This window comes from Corvus hawaiiensis, chromosome 4, assembly GCF_020740725.1.
Source record: "Corvus hawaiiensis isolate bCorHaw1 chromosome 4, bCorHaw1.pri.cur, whole genome shotgun sequence".
NCBI classification, from domain to species: Eukaryota; Metazoa; Chordata; class Aves; order Passeriformes; family Corvidae; genus Corvus; species Corvus hawaiiensis.
In genome coordinates, this window is record NC_063216.1 from 47,032,403 (window position 1) to 47,048,065 (window position 15,663).

Genomic DNA, 15,663 nt, shown 5'->3' on the forward strand with positions numbered 1-15,663 from the left:
GAGAGCCAATGTACATGTTTTGCTTGGTAATGTGTGAGCTGATTTGAACAAATATTGCCGATGCAGCCGCTATCTTATTCTTTATTGCTGGGCTCAATGTCCTTTGACAGCACATTCAGGTAGCCTGCCCAAGGAGTGCCTGAGCAGATTGAGAAATGCCACAGAAATGCTTTATGGAGCTGGCGCCTGTGTTGCACCCTCCTTTAATATAAATTGATTTATTGAATCAAGCGCCAAAGCCCTGCTACAGAAACCTCAGGCTATAGTCTCTAGAGAACCACCTAATAAAACAGCCCCAACTGACACTCCTCATTAGCTTTTCCACCGATCCCAAGGCAGTATTTAAAGTGACAGTGTCCCTCTTTTTGGCCTGAATTTATCTGCTGGCTAATGCCTGAGGGTCTAATTAGCTTAGCATTATTAGTCTTATTCAGATAAGCTGCATTTCCTAACAGCTTGATTCCAACTTGTAAAAAGTAATTGGAAGTCTGCAAACACTGTGCTCTAACCTGCTTGATTGTGCCTTTTAGCCAAAATCATGTAATTTACAAAAAATTATCCTTCCCCCATTTTTTTAATTGAGCTTTTTTGTCTAGTGAAACATTGTGTGCTTCTTCTGCTGAAATCCTGGCTGTATTGTTGTGTTTGAGACCTCAGCCGTATCCTTTGTACAATCGCCAGGGAGAGATCAAATTTTAATTTCATAATTACTTCATGAGAAAGCAACCTTTTCCCCAGTCATGCCTGATATTAATTTCCTTCCAGCAACTTACATTTTCATAATTTAATGATTATGGGGCACCTTTGCAGCACTGGGCCTTTCTGGAGGAGAGAGAGGATATAATTTTTGCAGCAGAAACCATCATCCGCAGTCACTTGCCTTGCTTTCTGTGTCTGTGCTCTTGTGTCTCACTGCAAGGTGGCAGGGAGCGGGAGGTGCACACAGCTAGAGCACCTTGCTGGGCTGTGCCTGGGTGTCGGGGGGCACAGCTCTGTGATGATGAATGGCTGTCTGCAATGTGCATGTTATGCATCTTTTCAAGATTTGCAGCCCTCGCTGCAGGAGCAGCGGGAGGTGAGAGCTGACCGGCTGTGTACAGCACGTCTCCTGACAGTGATGAATGGCTCTTTCCCCCAAGTGTGCACATGCCACCGGAGCTGAGCCAGTGTCTTTGGGGCAGGGGAAAGCAGAAACAGGAAAATAATACTGCTGCAACAAAAGAGAAAGTTTAAGTCTGGAGTAAAGCTCTTTGTAGACAGCCTCTATGGGGCCAAATGAGAATGATAAGCGTGAGGTTGGTCTGAGTCATGTCCTGCAAGAGCATCTCCTTCTGGAAGCAGTGCATCTAAGATCTGTCCCTACATGGCTGTGCCTCTCCACTTGGGCTTTGCCTTGGTGTGGAATCAGGGGGCCACGTATGCAAGGGCAAACAAAAGGGTCCCACTCTGTTTCATCAGAAGGAAACTAAACTGGAATGAGATAATCTTCAATCTGAATACCCAAGCAAAAACAGCCCTTCTTTCTGATAAGGTGAAGTCTCTTTCCACACTCATGCTTTCTCTGGCTTCCCCATCTGCACAAATTTGACATAACTTCAGCTGGGTCCATAGAAGTTCTCTTTCTTTCCCTTGTTACCCAAGATTGATTTATGGCTCTGGTTCTGGCCGAGAGAAGGCCTCTTGCTCCTTGGAGGAGTTTGAGCACTGCTGTGGATTGGTGAGGTCTCTGCTTGCTGTCTCACTGCCTCCTCCATCCTGCACTGCAGAGATCTTTCCCAGAAGAATTTGCTTTGTCAATCTGTCTTAATATCAATTTCCTTTGCTTCCAGTGGATCCCAGCTAGCAAGTGTGGAGCAGGCACTGTGAGTTTAACACGCAGCCTTTCTCCCGTCTGCCTCAAAACATCCTTTTAACAAGAAATACGGCAAAATACAGATTTACAAATGGTGTTTCCATCAGAGTGCACTCCAGTGCACTCAGCCCATAGAGTGTTAACAGCCCACTTCCCTTACCCCTCTATCTCCAGAGTAAATTGCTGACAAACCTTCCTGTTTGTCTTTTAAGAGTAGAAGAAATGAAATTTTAAGAAGTGTTTAAGGCAGCAAGTTCACTGGGGCAAAAAAAGAAAGACTTGGCCTGCTGAGTCTGTTGTAGAAGGTGAACCTGCTTGATGTGCAGCTGCAGTATCTGCACACAGGTTCTGTCACTCACTAGTGGAAGCTCAACAGCTCACAAGCTGTGAATGAGAGCACTTGCAATACTCTTGCTCTGTCCCTCCCAGCCTCCTGAGCACAAAAGCAGTAAGGGAGATTGCTTTTAAATATCTTCATAATTTTTTTCCCTGATTTATCCTTTTTTGGTCAAGGACTTCTCTAAATACTTGAGATGCTTGACAATCCTGTCCCTAACTTTTCTTCTACCACTTTCTTTTAATGCTCCATTAGAGGTGAATAGACTAAAAAGTCAGCCACATTCCAGGAAATGCCTGAAAAGATTCTGGTGCTTGAGTCTTTAAACTAGGCTGGCCAAGATGGATAGTTCATTTTGCTTAGGAATTACTTCCACAGGAATACATGGTGCTGGTGCTCTCTGAAGTCCAGACTCCGTCTTAGGACTGTACACAGCAGTGAAGGCTCCCTGGAGGTCCAAGGCTCACAAACTAGTCTGATTTGACCAAACCAGAGATCATATATGTGCACAAGTCAAGCTGAGATACTTTATATTTTTTTGATTTGTAGATTGGTAGACAGAACTGGGATTTACGAAATGAAGCATTATATACTTTCAGGTTCATAAAAAGGTGTTTCTGAATTTTCTGGTAATAATGAGTGTTTTAAAACTTGTGTGTTTTCCTCTTTACTTGAAAGAAGGCCTGTGAGATTATCTTGGTTAGGGTAGATCTTCCCCTAGAAACAATTTTGTGCACATGTGCTTGTGCATCAGTCTTTAATTGATTTGGCTTTGCCATCATCTTTTCTCTTAACAAACACTGCTATAGTTTGTGTGCTTTAATTATCTTTGTTTATTGTAATTTTGTTTCATTAAACTGTGTGTCAGATGAGCAATAGGGGAAAGATACTGAGACACTGAACTTTAGAGCTAACCTATCTAGAGGGTACTTAGTATCAGACAGTGCTGTCTGGATTTAAAGATCCTGACTCTGCAGAAGCACAAGTGTAAGGACATTTTTAAGATTATGGCTGAGTTGAGACATAAGTTGTATAATTTTCAGTGGCTCTGTGCCTAACCTGCACTGCATATCTTTTCTTCTTTACACTGGTTAGATACCTGTAGTTCAACAGACAGTACAGATGAACAGTTCCTTTTGGACTGGTGATTTAAACTGTTACCCAAAGGGTGAGCTCCATTCCACTGATTACTTGTGTGGGAGGGAAAAAAAAGAAAGTTTTGTGTTGCTCAGATATTAATATGTGATTTTCTGTTGGTATGACCAAAGAAAGTTGAGCTTGAAAAGGAGGTTGTTTGGATATCTGGGGTAGTTGTTGTGAGTTGGGTTATTTTGGGTGGGGACGAGAGTAGGGGCAGGTGGAGGGTGTATGGGGATACCCTAGGTTTGGGGTTTTTTAGAGTGGTAGCAAAGCAGTGCTAGAAATACACACAATCTACAGACCTGTCTCCAAGATGCCTTTAGCCTTTTACTCAGTATGAACTAGGACTTCTGTGAAGCAGTAGTACTTTCTCTTGGTTGCTTGCCAGAAGTAGGTTTATTCTATGCTTCAAGCTAAAGCCCTTTGATGATGATTTTCTTTGCTCTTCCTTAGGTTTAATTCTCAGTTTACTATTAGGTGTCACAAGCAGAGATGTGAAACACAGACAAACTTTCTAAAGCCAAGTGCCATGAAAAAGCAGAACACAGTCTGGATTCCCCTGTCATGCACAAAACTGAACCTTCCAGGTCAGGGTAGAGGTAGATTGTGTTTTCAACACCATCTGTTGTGCCTGGGGATGCCAACACAATGCTTTTCATGACCAGTAACCTTACACAGTTTGCCATGAAATGAACTGGAATGTGGATTTTGGTTTTAGTCATGAACTTTTGCTCTTATGTGAATTTGAATGTGCTTTCAGAAGGCCAATTTTAAGAACAACTTATATGGCAGGAGAACTCATAACACATGTAAGACATTATCTAGGATTTTGGCTCTTAAATTTGCATATGGGAGCTGACTGGTTTTTCAAGTTCTGACCCAGCAATATGTAGGTAACTTTGATAATCTTTTATTTAAAGAGTGCTAAAGCACTGCTAATGACCTCAGCACTGTAAGAAACTTGTTCTGTAGATTGTGTTGTGCATTTAGTAGCTCTTGGTTATTTTTTCACCGTGAATTTAGAGCAGATTCCAGTTAGCATATGAGTAACATCATGTCAGTCCTAGTTCTTTTGTTCTGACATCTCTTTTGGCTCCTGGTGCGATTTGGCCCAGTTTTCCAAAATGTTGATCCTGAGTCCAAATGTAACTTTGTGGGTGGTACATATGTCAAGGCCTAGTTCAGTATTTTTGGACAGCAGTAGCATTTCATAATTCTTTTGAAATGAAAAGAAGAAGCGAAGTTAACTGAAAAAAATGCAGCTAGATCTAGCTGGGCATGAACTTGCCTTTTCTACTTCCCACTGCTCCCCCTGTTTTTCCATTTGGAAAAATAGAGGCTTACGTGGCAAAAGTACTTAACAAGCTTTAGGCTCACTCAGATCTGGAAGCAATAGCATTGCCTTGTCTTTATAACCTTTCTTGTCATGCCCTAGTGGCCACCAAAACCTCCTGGGATGTGGACAAGGAAGACAGGAAGAGGGGAGGGTTGCAATGCTGTGTTGTTAAAACAGTGAGCTGGGCTGAATTACACAGAGGGCTGAATAAGGCCGTGCTGGCACTAAGAGAGCCAAACCACCCCCTCAAGTTCTCTGTATGTCTGTGTTTGATATACCTACTGCCATATTATATCTTTATATACAGTAGACAGAAGTATAAATGCAACTTTATTACATAAAATCAAGAGAAATAGTCCAGAAGGTTGTAGTCTGTGTGAAATAAACCCACATACAAAACACGGGAGGTTTCACAGGGCATAAATTAAAATGAACTTCATATCTTCTTTCCGTCTGCCCAGTGCAGTTGCTGAGTTGTTAGCTGAAAAGCTGTGCTTCATGCTTCTCTTGCAGCAAACCACACACTAGTATATTATTAATTCTGTTTCTCTAGTAACGCAGGATATAGGTACTTTTCTAAAGTGTCTCAGGTTGCTTTTCAGTGTGTCTGTGCTACCTCCGCTGCTGTGGTTGCAGTTCTGAGCATTGTCTTTTAAATGCTGATAATTTTTCAGGCAATAGCTACATCAACAGTAAAAGCACATTTGAGATGAGTTTGACACCCAAGTTCTAAGCCCAAGAGGTGACAGGCTTTGAGAAACCACAAAATAAATCACTGTAGCTCTCTGGGGCTCCCTCACTTAGTTGCATGGCTTCAGGAGGTCACAGGCTAGCCAGCTGCTCTCCATAATCTGCTGATGGAACAAGTTAGCTGTAGCCCTTGGAACATGGCCTCCCCCAATGTTCTTATACTGTGGTGTCACAGTTGAAGGCCTGAGGGACAGTGGTTTTTGTAATGGTTCCATAAAAGAAGCTGGATTCAGCAGTGGGGACCATTCTTTGGAAGGACACTGGCCTAAATTATACTTTTTTCCCTTCTTCCTAAAGCACAGGCAGTGTGAGGTGTTGTGCAGGAGAATATAAGGAGGAAGAGGAGAGAGGGAAAAAAGCTTGGTCCCTGTTTTTGTCAACTTACAGTGTAGTGTAAAGGGAGGGCTTTGGTCTTAAATATTTGCAGTTACCTTGCAGATAATATAGTCTGTGTGTAAAGAATGGGCTTGTTTTTTCCTTTAAAAATGGGGCTGCAAGTAGTCAAGTCACATCATCTTAGTTTTGTTTGCTATTTTAACAAATATGTACAACAGTGTGAACAGCCAGTACTAATGGTTGTCTTCTTAGGCTTGTGGCTTGATTAGTCATTTGACTGATGCCCACAATGGACTCAGCTGATACCCATTTTCTTGGTGTCAGAGCACAACTGGCTCTATGCAGGGCATAGCTCGGACTCCTCAGGGATGTTTTCCCAGGGCTTCCAGTACTGTAGGTCCATTTGGAAGCTGTTCACGAGTAGTCAGAAATGGTACAATTTTTGCTCTACATTCAAACCAGGATATCCAAGTTAGTGAGTGAGGCAGAGGTATTTGTTGGAAATAAAGGAAGGAACAAGAGCAAAATGCATGACTGACTCCTCCTTCCCAACTAAATGCTATTTCAGGATTTAAACATCAGGGCAGTATTATCATGCTGGCGACTTGTAGTAATTTGTGTCTTTTTGTCTGGGTTAAGAGCTAATTTATTTGCCCTCCCCAGTACAGAATGCCATTTGAATGCCTTCACTGTATTGTCTCTTAGACAGATGGCCAAATATTATGGTTATATATTCTAAGATATTCTTGACTACATGAAGGACCCTCTGTAATTTGCAAACCTCACCTAGTTTCATTTTGGGATGTCATACATAGTAATGTTTTGTAGTATGGGAGAGAAGTCCTCCACTACTGTTTCTTCTATGCATTTTGGTTGCTTTTCTCTTTTTTGTTGGTCCTTCCCTTACCTCCAAAGCCCTAATATGATCCCTTCCTGTGATTACTGGGAAATGTAAAGGCAGGGCTTAAATGTCTATGCAACTCTCAGTAAGTCCAAGGCTTGCCTGGGTGATGCAACATACACAGCACCATTTATTGATCCCAGGCCTGTGCCGTATTTTGGTGAAGCAGGGGGCAGTTTGATTACAATATAGGATTTCACCCTTAATTTTTAATATCCTGCTGGTTTAGGTCACAGCCTTAACATTGCTTAAACTTCATCCCATGTGACTCCCTGGAGCTCAAGCAGCCATCCCAGAGAGCTGGAGAGCTACACAGCAGGGGCTGGCAGTGGCTGGCAGGGGACCTGCCCAGCACCTTCCCTCCCCCTCCCGGTTTGTGCACTCGGGGTGCTTTTGGTATCAGCCCGAGGGCTTAGGGCATGGATGGGCCAGGAGGGAAGCACAACATGCCGGGAAAGGCTGAGGAAGGATGATTTTGTATGACAGGAAGCATGCCCCTCTGGGGCAACGTGCCTTAGCCAAAAAGGTACACCAGCACCTGATCTCAAGCATGTATTATACAAACCGCAGGACTCTACAGCTTATGAGAATGAGTGTCATCTTCTGTTGTTTTTTTTTTTATTTCTCACTGGCAAAATTGCTAACCTTCTTGCCTCATCAGTGTCAACAGCTGGATGTGTAAAAGGTAGAGTACGCAGGCATGCGGTAAACAGAATCAGAGCATGAGCATTTACTTCTCTTGTCTCTTGTCCATGAGAAAGCTGCTGTGAAATGTGAAACCTCTGACAACCTTGACTGTTGCAGCCAACGTCAAGTGAGCACTAAATAGCCTAAGACTTCAGCACGTGAAGCTTGTCTTGGTTTCTGCGGTCCTGGAGGGTGAGAACAGGATCAGAAAGCTGTTTTACACCATCTGTACACGTCCTGTTGTTGCTCACGTTTCACATTAACAGTGTGAATCTAGGCATTGGTTAGTTTCTTAATGGGTTTGGGGTTGTTTTGTTTGAGTCTTTTTTATTTGGTTGAATTTGCGTTTTTTTATGACACTGTATTATGGTATAGCTGGTCATATCCAACAATATCTTAACTAATTAGGATGTTATTCCAGCTCACCTCTTTCTCTGCAATCAGTTATGTTAGATATTACAGGAGCAGCCTGTCATGTTAGATATTTTCTCATTTTCACTTTTCCTTTTGGTGAAATGGATAATTATTTACAGAAAACCTTCCTGCAGGAAAAGAAATTTCCATCTTGGTTCAAAGACAGAGTCCCTAGGAAAAATAATCTTTTTTTTTTCCCCCTTTTTTGAAATCACAGCTGCTTGTTTCAGGGCACTGGGTCACTAATTGAGTGCAAGCTTCATAAATGTTGTTTGTCCTCCCCCCACAGGGCATACAAAACCATTGAGGAAGATGACTTGAAGTTTCCCCTTATATATGGAGAAGGCAAGAAGGTGGGCATGTTTGCTTTCCTCAGACCAAAGGAAGAAGGAATTCTGTGCTGTTTACCACTCAGTTTAGCCCGTGGCAGTCCAGTGTTTTCCACTCAGTATCTCTTTATTTTATCGTTTTGACAGCTTGAAAGAATATCTTGGTTCTGTCATAAATCACTCTCATGTCTGGGGGGTGGTGGGGGGAGCTCAACATACTAGAAAGCATTTTACAGCAAACATAGTCATTTGTTGTTTAGTTCGCTTTTGTTTTTGTTTCACTGTAAATAGGCTACAATGAGACTGTCTGAAGTAATTTACTTTAAATGTTCCTGTTTCATTGTAAAATATAACTAGAACAAAGCAGGAAGATATTTAATAGTGCTCTGAGATGCAAAACTCTAATTTAGGAAAGGGGGGGATCAGGGCAGGATTTGTCAGGTATAACACCCCTTAACGTTATCTTCTTCAGTTAGTGTATGTGAACTCCCCGTTGAATTTTGCTGATGTGTGACAGCTGATAGTTGAAAGGGAGAAACACTGTTCTGTTTGGTATACTTTGTTTTCAGCTCTGTGATTAAGAACAGTGAGATCATTAGTGTTGGTCCCAGCAAGCTTAGCTGGATGCAGCAGTAGGATCAATATAAGGATGCAGTGGTGTCAGTTTGCTGATATTGGTATGCTTGCTGTGTTTCTAAATAGTGCTTTCCTGCTGCATTAGGTTCTTACCTCAATGCAAAAATAGACACTTTTCAAAATTAGTCCATGTTTTGAAGGTTCAGACCTGCAGCTTATCTGTGAATTTGGTTAGGTTTATAATTATTTGCAAAATGTTTCATGCACATCTTTTTCATTTACTTTCTTATGGCCCTATGAAGCCAGGAGTTACTGAGGCAAAATGATTCTGAGTCAGTTGCTCACTGTTTTTGATGCTGAGCTCCCTTGCTCAGAAGCTGCTGTGGCTAAGCTCGAGTTTGGGGAAAGTGATCTGCCCAGCACAGAGAGCAGGTGTCCCTGGGAGGCTGAATGCCTGGTCAGTCTTCGAGAAGCTGTAATGAAGGAGAGCCCAGAATCTCTTGGGACCCCACTCATGCCACAGAGGAAGGTGCTGGGGGAAGGAAGGGGTAGACATGGGAGAACTGCAGACCTGCTGTAGAGTGACTCTCCCTAGAAGAGAGCACTGTGGTCAGTGCTGCTGTCACCTGTGTGTTCAGCAATTTAGGGTGGCCTTTGGCACTTTTCCCTGGTGAAGGGAATACACAACCATATGCCAAAAGGAAGGTGCCACAGATTCCTTATGTGAGTAATTAAGCTCCTTATCCTCTTTATAAAACCTATACTAACAGTATAATTTGCTGAAGGAATGCTCTCACAGACTGGTGTGGACAGTGAGGTGACTGAGTTAGGTTTCCATAGTCCCAGTACCTTAGAGATGGTGACTGAGTAGGATGTGGATGAAAACAAAGCTTAAAATAAGGAAAAAAATGAAGATGGCACGAGTGTGAAAAGCTTTGACGTTGATTAGCTATGTTAAGTCTAGAGTTTCTGGGAGAGAAATCCCTAACTGTAGCAGTTACAGATTAAGAATGTTATCTCATTCCCTATTGACACAGTCCATGTAACAAGATTTTATCCCATTGCTTTTCTTTTTTTGCAGGCTCGGGTTATGGCAACAATTGGAGTGACCCGAGGACTGGGAGATCATGACCTGAAAGTGCACGACTCCAATATATACATCAAACCTTTCCTGTCCTCATCTCCTGAGGTAAAACAGCCAAGGTTCAACTGTCTGATTAGTGGGAGGGAAATAAATTTACTTAGTGTGTTTATTTGTTCTTCTCAAATCATCCATTCTGATTGTGGTCCAGTCCAGGTAACATGCTGCTGTTTCCAAAGGTGCAGCACAATAGTAACATCCACATAGTAGGAACTAAGTTCATAGTAGATTCTAAATTCCCTAAGTGCATGCCCTTGCTCTGATTGCTCCACATCCCTGCAGAGCACTGATTCCTTCTCACTCCCTGTTCTATGGTTATCCTGTAGCCTTGCCATTCAGTGTGACAGATGCCCATCTCTCCTCCCACCTTCACGTGCTCCAACTCCTGTCAAGGCCTAGATCATGCTGCCTTCACAGAAGACGTAAATCTGTGTACTGCAGAAGGGATGTCTCCACAGCAGTGTAATGCCCTGCATTATACAGAGGATACCAGATCAACTCTTAAGCAGGAAAATGCCAAGAGCCATAGGAAGGGTACTTTATGCTTCCATCTGTCTGCCCCTTAACCTTCAGTTCTTAACTCTTTTGATAGTTTTGTGCAAACACCAAATAATGAGAGTGTGCATTCCCAAATGATGGTGTAACGAGGAGATTATGGGGTATTTGGGTTAAGGGTAGTTTTAAATGCCTCCTTCATTTTGAATTGCCTCATCACAAGCAGTTCCACCCAGTTTTTGACCACTGGAGACCTTGCAGTGAAGGATATCAAGCCTTCCAAAGGGATTTGAATGTATTTGTTAACAAGGAACATGCAAGCCTTGCTTTTTTTTCTCCCACTGTAACTGCATTTCTGTTACTATGTCAAGGAACAGATGTCACATATTTTCCATAAAATATTAAGCAAGGGCAAACCATCTGATGACAGCACAAAAAGAGGCAGCTTTGCTTCCATGGCCCAAATGCTGAAAACTGTCCATTGTCAACTGGATTGCCAAAGTTTTAACTATACCCAGTATTTGACCTTGAATTTATCACTTGCCATGGCAGTATGAGAGAAAACACACAAATAACATCATACTGCTAGGAAGGAACCAAATTATTAAATTAACCTTGCATGGAACATCTCTAAGGCAAATTTGTCATGAATGAGTGTTTCAGGTTTCTCAAAGAATCATCAGCAAAGGTATCAGCAAAAGCAGGTTTAATATTAAAATGAAAGCACAACAGTTTGTTGGCAGGGTTCACTCTACTACTTACTAGATGGTTGAAGCACACAGAGAAAAAATTGGACTGAAATCTAAAGTCAATCAATCTAAAACTAAAGTCAACCAAAAATTATCTATGTGGGGGCTGGGGACAAAAAAGGTTAAGGATAAGGGAAAGGGTAAGGATAAAAAGGAGTAAGGGAGACCCTTCTGTTGAGTCACAAGGTTCAGAGTAGACCCCCTTGTCAAACTTATCCCCAGACTTGACTACTTGACTAAAGGTTTTAACAACACTTAACTAATAGCTGAATTTAAACAATTTAACGAAATTGTTTAAACAAAAGATTCTATAGACTTTACTATAAGCACAGCAGTAACTGACTTACAGGCTTAACTTACTTACGAATCTAACATATTTAAGAATCTAAGAGAGCAACATTCCTAGTACCTTTGCTATAGCATATTCACGCTCATACATACTCAGGCCTAAAAGAGTATGTACACAGGCTGCTGTGGTCCAGGAGAGCTCAAAGGGTCTCACTTGAAACCACTGTTTATAGGGTTGCAAGAAAGTTGGCTTTAGTCACAGTAATTTACCGTTCTGGCTGCAATTTGGGTTGGTAACTTTTTCTGAAAGTTTGATAACTTTGTTATAATGTTGTTCCATTTGGGTTGTTATTCAGGTAAGAATAAATTTCCAAGGCCGTTCGAAAAAACAGGAGCTCGTTAGACAGCACAAGTTCCTGGGAGCAGACGGTGTTTCTGATAAGCTCAAGAGGAGCTCAGCCCAGGTGCTGTTCATCAAGGCCAAGGCCTGACAGCATTTCTGAGATCATAGTGGCCCGAGGAGGGGCAGGGAGGAAGGATGCACCACCACGAGTAAAGGCAGTCTGGCTTACTCCACAGAGTGGCAGTGTGGTCTCTTCTTGCCTCTGTGCCTATAAACAGAGATATAAAATTTACATATATTTATTATATAAAAATTATGTATTAAAATTCCAATTAGAAAAATAAAAATTAAAGAAGTGCTAAGAGATTCCAGCCCTGAAGAAAAGAGGGAGCTCTACAGACAGCCCCTTCTTCACGTTTCCTTGCTCTCAATTGTGTACTTCCCCCTCTCCCCCTTTGAATGTGTGGTGTCCCTCACTTGAGACCTGCTCTTTTTCTCCTCAGCCCAGCAGGCAGGAGCTCTGCCCTCATCACTGTGATGGATTTGTTTAATGCCAGAAAAATGATGCAATTCTACCTATTTATTTTTCTTTCTGGCATGCTGAGACCCAGTGTTTCTGGGATACGTAATGGCTGCAGCACAGCATCCCAGCAGTATCATCTCTGCCAATTGCTGCTGCAGTATTTGTGTGTGTCTATAAACCAAAGCTTCTCATGGGCTTTTCTGATGTGTGGGGAATGTGTCTGTACGTGTTCAAATTCTGGAATATGACATCCAGTTCATATGCTAGCCACGTTTTGGGATCTCTTAACTGCTTTGCAAAAGGGAAGCAAAACTGGCTTTGTTTCCACATCTTCTTCACAGCTAAATTCGGCAGAAATGTATGAGGGCAGGAGGAGGAAAGACAGAGCACCAGCCACCTGAATTTAGAGATACTGGCAAAAAAACCCCTGAGTATTATTAGGAAGTAGCATATGCTCTAGCTTGCGTTCCATTGCACCTCCTCCTCTTAATCATCTCTTCCTTCTCTTCCTAGAGAGACCCCCAGTGCTTTAACTCATGTTTTTCCCTGACTTGTTCTGTCCAAACATCGGCAGCGCACCTTGCACAGAAACCAGCATTAAGAAACAACATCTTTATTCTGCCATCTGGGAGGCTTGGCACTTGGAAGCAAAGGCAGTGGCATCAAGCAGCAGTCATATTTGGTCCCTGTGCAGCATTGGATTTTGAATTGTTTATATAGAGGTAGAGAAGCACAATGTGTGGTTTCCAGACCTGGAAAAGGGGAGGCTCAGGAAATTAAAGTGCAGAGTGGGTTGTGACAGAGGGAGGATCCAAGTCCTCTGGCTTCTGTTTCTGTGCCATAATTACCGTGTCCTTTCTCAAGTAAGGGGCAGTGTGGTGAGTTTTCAGAACAATTTACTTCCAGCGTGACAAAGCTCTTCTATGTCATATCCACCAAAATTTAGCTCAAGGAAAGGTAAACATCCCTGAGACTACATCCAGAAATAGGCATATAATAGTAATTTGAGGGTGGTGTGAAATGATACTTTGATAGAGTGCCAGGCTATGGGAGGAGAAGTCATGCAGCCAAGACTGACGAATGTAATCAGTATTCAGTGGCTCAGCTGTTATGAGACCAGATTTGGAGGACTTCTGCAGGTTGGTGAGCTCTAGAGATTTGAACCTCTCATAATCAACTGAAGTAGCACAAAGCAGGCAAGCCATGGCTGAGGCTCTCTGGCATGGAATTAAATATTTATTTTTCATAATGGAACAGTCAATTTGAAAGCTTTCAGCAGGAAATTCTGCTTTTCAAAGCTTAGCAAGAGCCACCTTGTTGCAGATGAAAAGCAGAATTTCATCCTGAAATTTTTTGAATGGCAGCTCAGCTATTTGGTGGGGAAAGATGTGGATCTGATGGCAGCATTGGCCTTTGCCAGCAATGAACTAAAAGCCAGCCACCACAGCAAATGATAAGAAGGATAATGAAGAAGAATTTTTCTTGTTCCATTGTGTTAGTAAAATCTTTCTGACAACTCCACAAATATGTCCAGAGAGATCACTTTAGATTCACATCTGCCTTCTGGAGAAATCCTCAGGAATTACGCCATCGAAAGGAACGAGTAAGGCAGATACATAGAGAAGTACAGTGCGATCAAAGGGAGTCAAGGTGGCTTTAGGAAGCAAACATCACACCTTAGTGGCTTCAGGTCCTTGAGATTGTGTCTACAAGAGAATTAAAAAATAATAATAAATGCAGCAGATGCTCTTGCATGAGCACTTTGATTTCTCAGAAAACATTTGAGAAACCGTTCTGCATCACAAGTTATTAATATAAAAGATATGAAGCTACAGACTAAGTGGAAAGTTGGCACAGTCTACTGGAAACTGGCTAATGGGCAGGAAACAAAGGGTGGCAGTAAAAAGCTAAAAGGAGATTAATTGGTGAATGCTGCAGGGAACAGTGTTGGGACCCACTTTTTATTATTTACATATAAATTACTTGGAGGGTGGTATTGAAAGATCTCATCATTTGCCAGCAAAGCTGCACTGGATAACACTGCACATAAAAGGGATGATACAATTAAGAAAGGGCTTTATTTATTGAAGTAGCTGGGTTGATCAATAGTGCAGGCGAGTGAATGCAGGCTGTTGTTTAGCTGGAATTCCCCTGAGGCCTGCTGCTGAGGAGCACCTCAGGTGGCTGCAGGCTCACATGTCACTCTGTTGTGAGCAGTTTTCCAGCCACAGGGACTTTTGTTGGCTGCCTCTTAAAAACAAACCTGGTGAACAGGGCACAGCGCCTTCACAGGGCTGACGTCCTTTGCAGCAGCCAAAGGCAGGGTTTGTCCAGTGGGTAGATCTTTTTGAAATGTAAATAAAAACCAGCTCACCTGTTTGTTCATTGCTTGCCCAGAGTGGTTTTCTCAATGCTCTTGACTGCATGTAGGTAATATGTAATATGAGGCACAAATACCTGGATGAAAGACGTTAATTGACAAACTGCATAATGCACATTCAGAAAGATGTGTGACTGTGGGCTCTAGTGGTGTGTATGCCCTGTTACCTGTCAGCAGATCTGTAAGTACTAGTCAGGTTAACTAGTATTATCCTATCTATAGGATGTAAGGGTAACCCAGTGCTTATTGTCGTGGCTTCATGGCTGGCTGTGCTGCTGAGGTTCCTTGCAGTTTTTAGATTTTCTGGTTGCTAATGTCAAGTTCAGCTAGTTAACAGGTCAGCTGCTTTACATCAATAAGACATCAGCAGATGGAAGAAGCATGATGACCAAACTGGGCTCCTTTCAGGGCAGCTGTGATACTCCAGAGAGATTAATTTAAAGAGTGAGAAACACTACCTGGGCAGCACAGAAGGGGCTGGTAGGCTGGAGGGAGTTGCTGAGAAGGCTCTCAGGACAGCATGGGAGGCCGAGGACACAAGTTCTGTGGGGCACTCTCAGGATTTATGTCTGGCTGCAGAAGCAGTGATTCACAAGGGAAAGACAGAAGATCCAAGATGGCATTGTTAGGAAATTTGTTGAGGGTGCTGCACTAGTTGAGGAAACCTCTGCACTGCCGGTCATTGTCTGGCCAGCTGTCACCTGCAGGAGCAAGGTTCTGCAATGCTGCTTTACAGAGCAGCTTTGCACAAACTTGTGTTACAGACAGAATGTTCCTTAAACCTCACTGTTTACTTTCCTGAAATACAGCTACAGGAAAGAGGCAGTCATTGAGAGGGTTTACTCTGGAATTTTAAAAAATAAAACAAAATAGTCATTTTCATTGCAATCATTGAGCTGCTTTTGGTCGCATAAGATTTACAGGGCTGTAGGGTTCATTGCTGTTGCAGGCACTTAGGTAATTCCCTGCTTGTCTCCTCATATTTCAAAACTGTGGCATATCATACTCTCTCACCTTTTCTGTACAGTGTGGAGTGTGCCGTGGGTGCTGCACAGCGTGAGATGTGTGTGGGGTGGGTGTTCCATG

General features: G+C 42.5%; 1 protein-coding gene across 1 annotated transcript in view; it reads left to right on the forward strand.

The window, feature by feature from the left end:
* Positions 1–15,663, forward strand: part of PPM1H (protein phosphatase, Mg2+/Mn2+ dependent 1H) — a 141,279-nt gene that overhangs the window by 111,791 nt on the left and 13,825 nt on the right. Inside the window, exons 7-8 of the mRNA XM_048300559.1 lie at positions 8,043–8,106; positions 9,740–9,847. Of these exons, the coding sequence (XP_048156516.1) occupies positions 8,043–8,106; positions 9,740–9,847 (172 nt within the window). The remainder of the gene's footprint in view (positions 1–8,042; positions 8,107–9,739; positions 9,848–15,663) is intronic.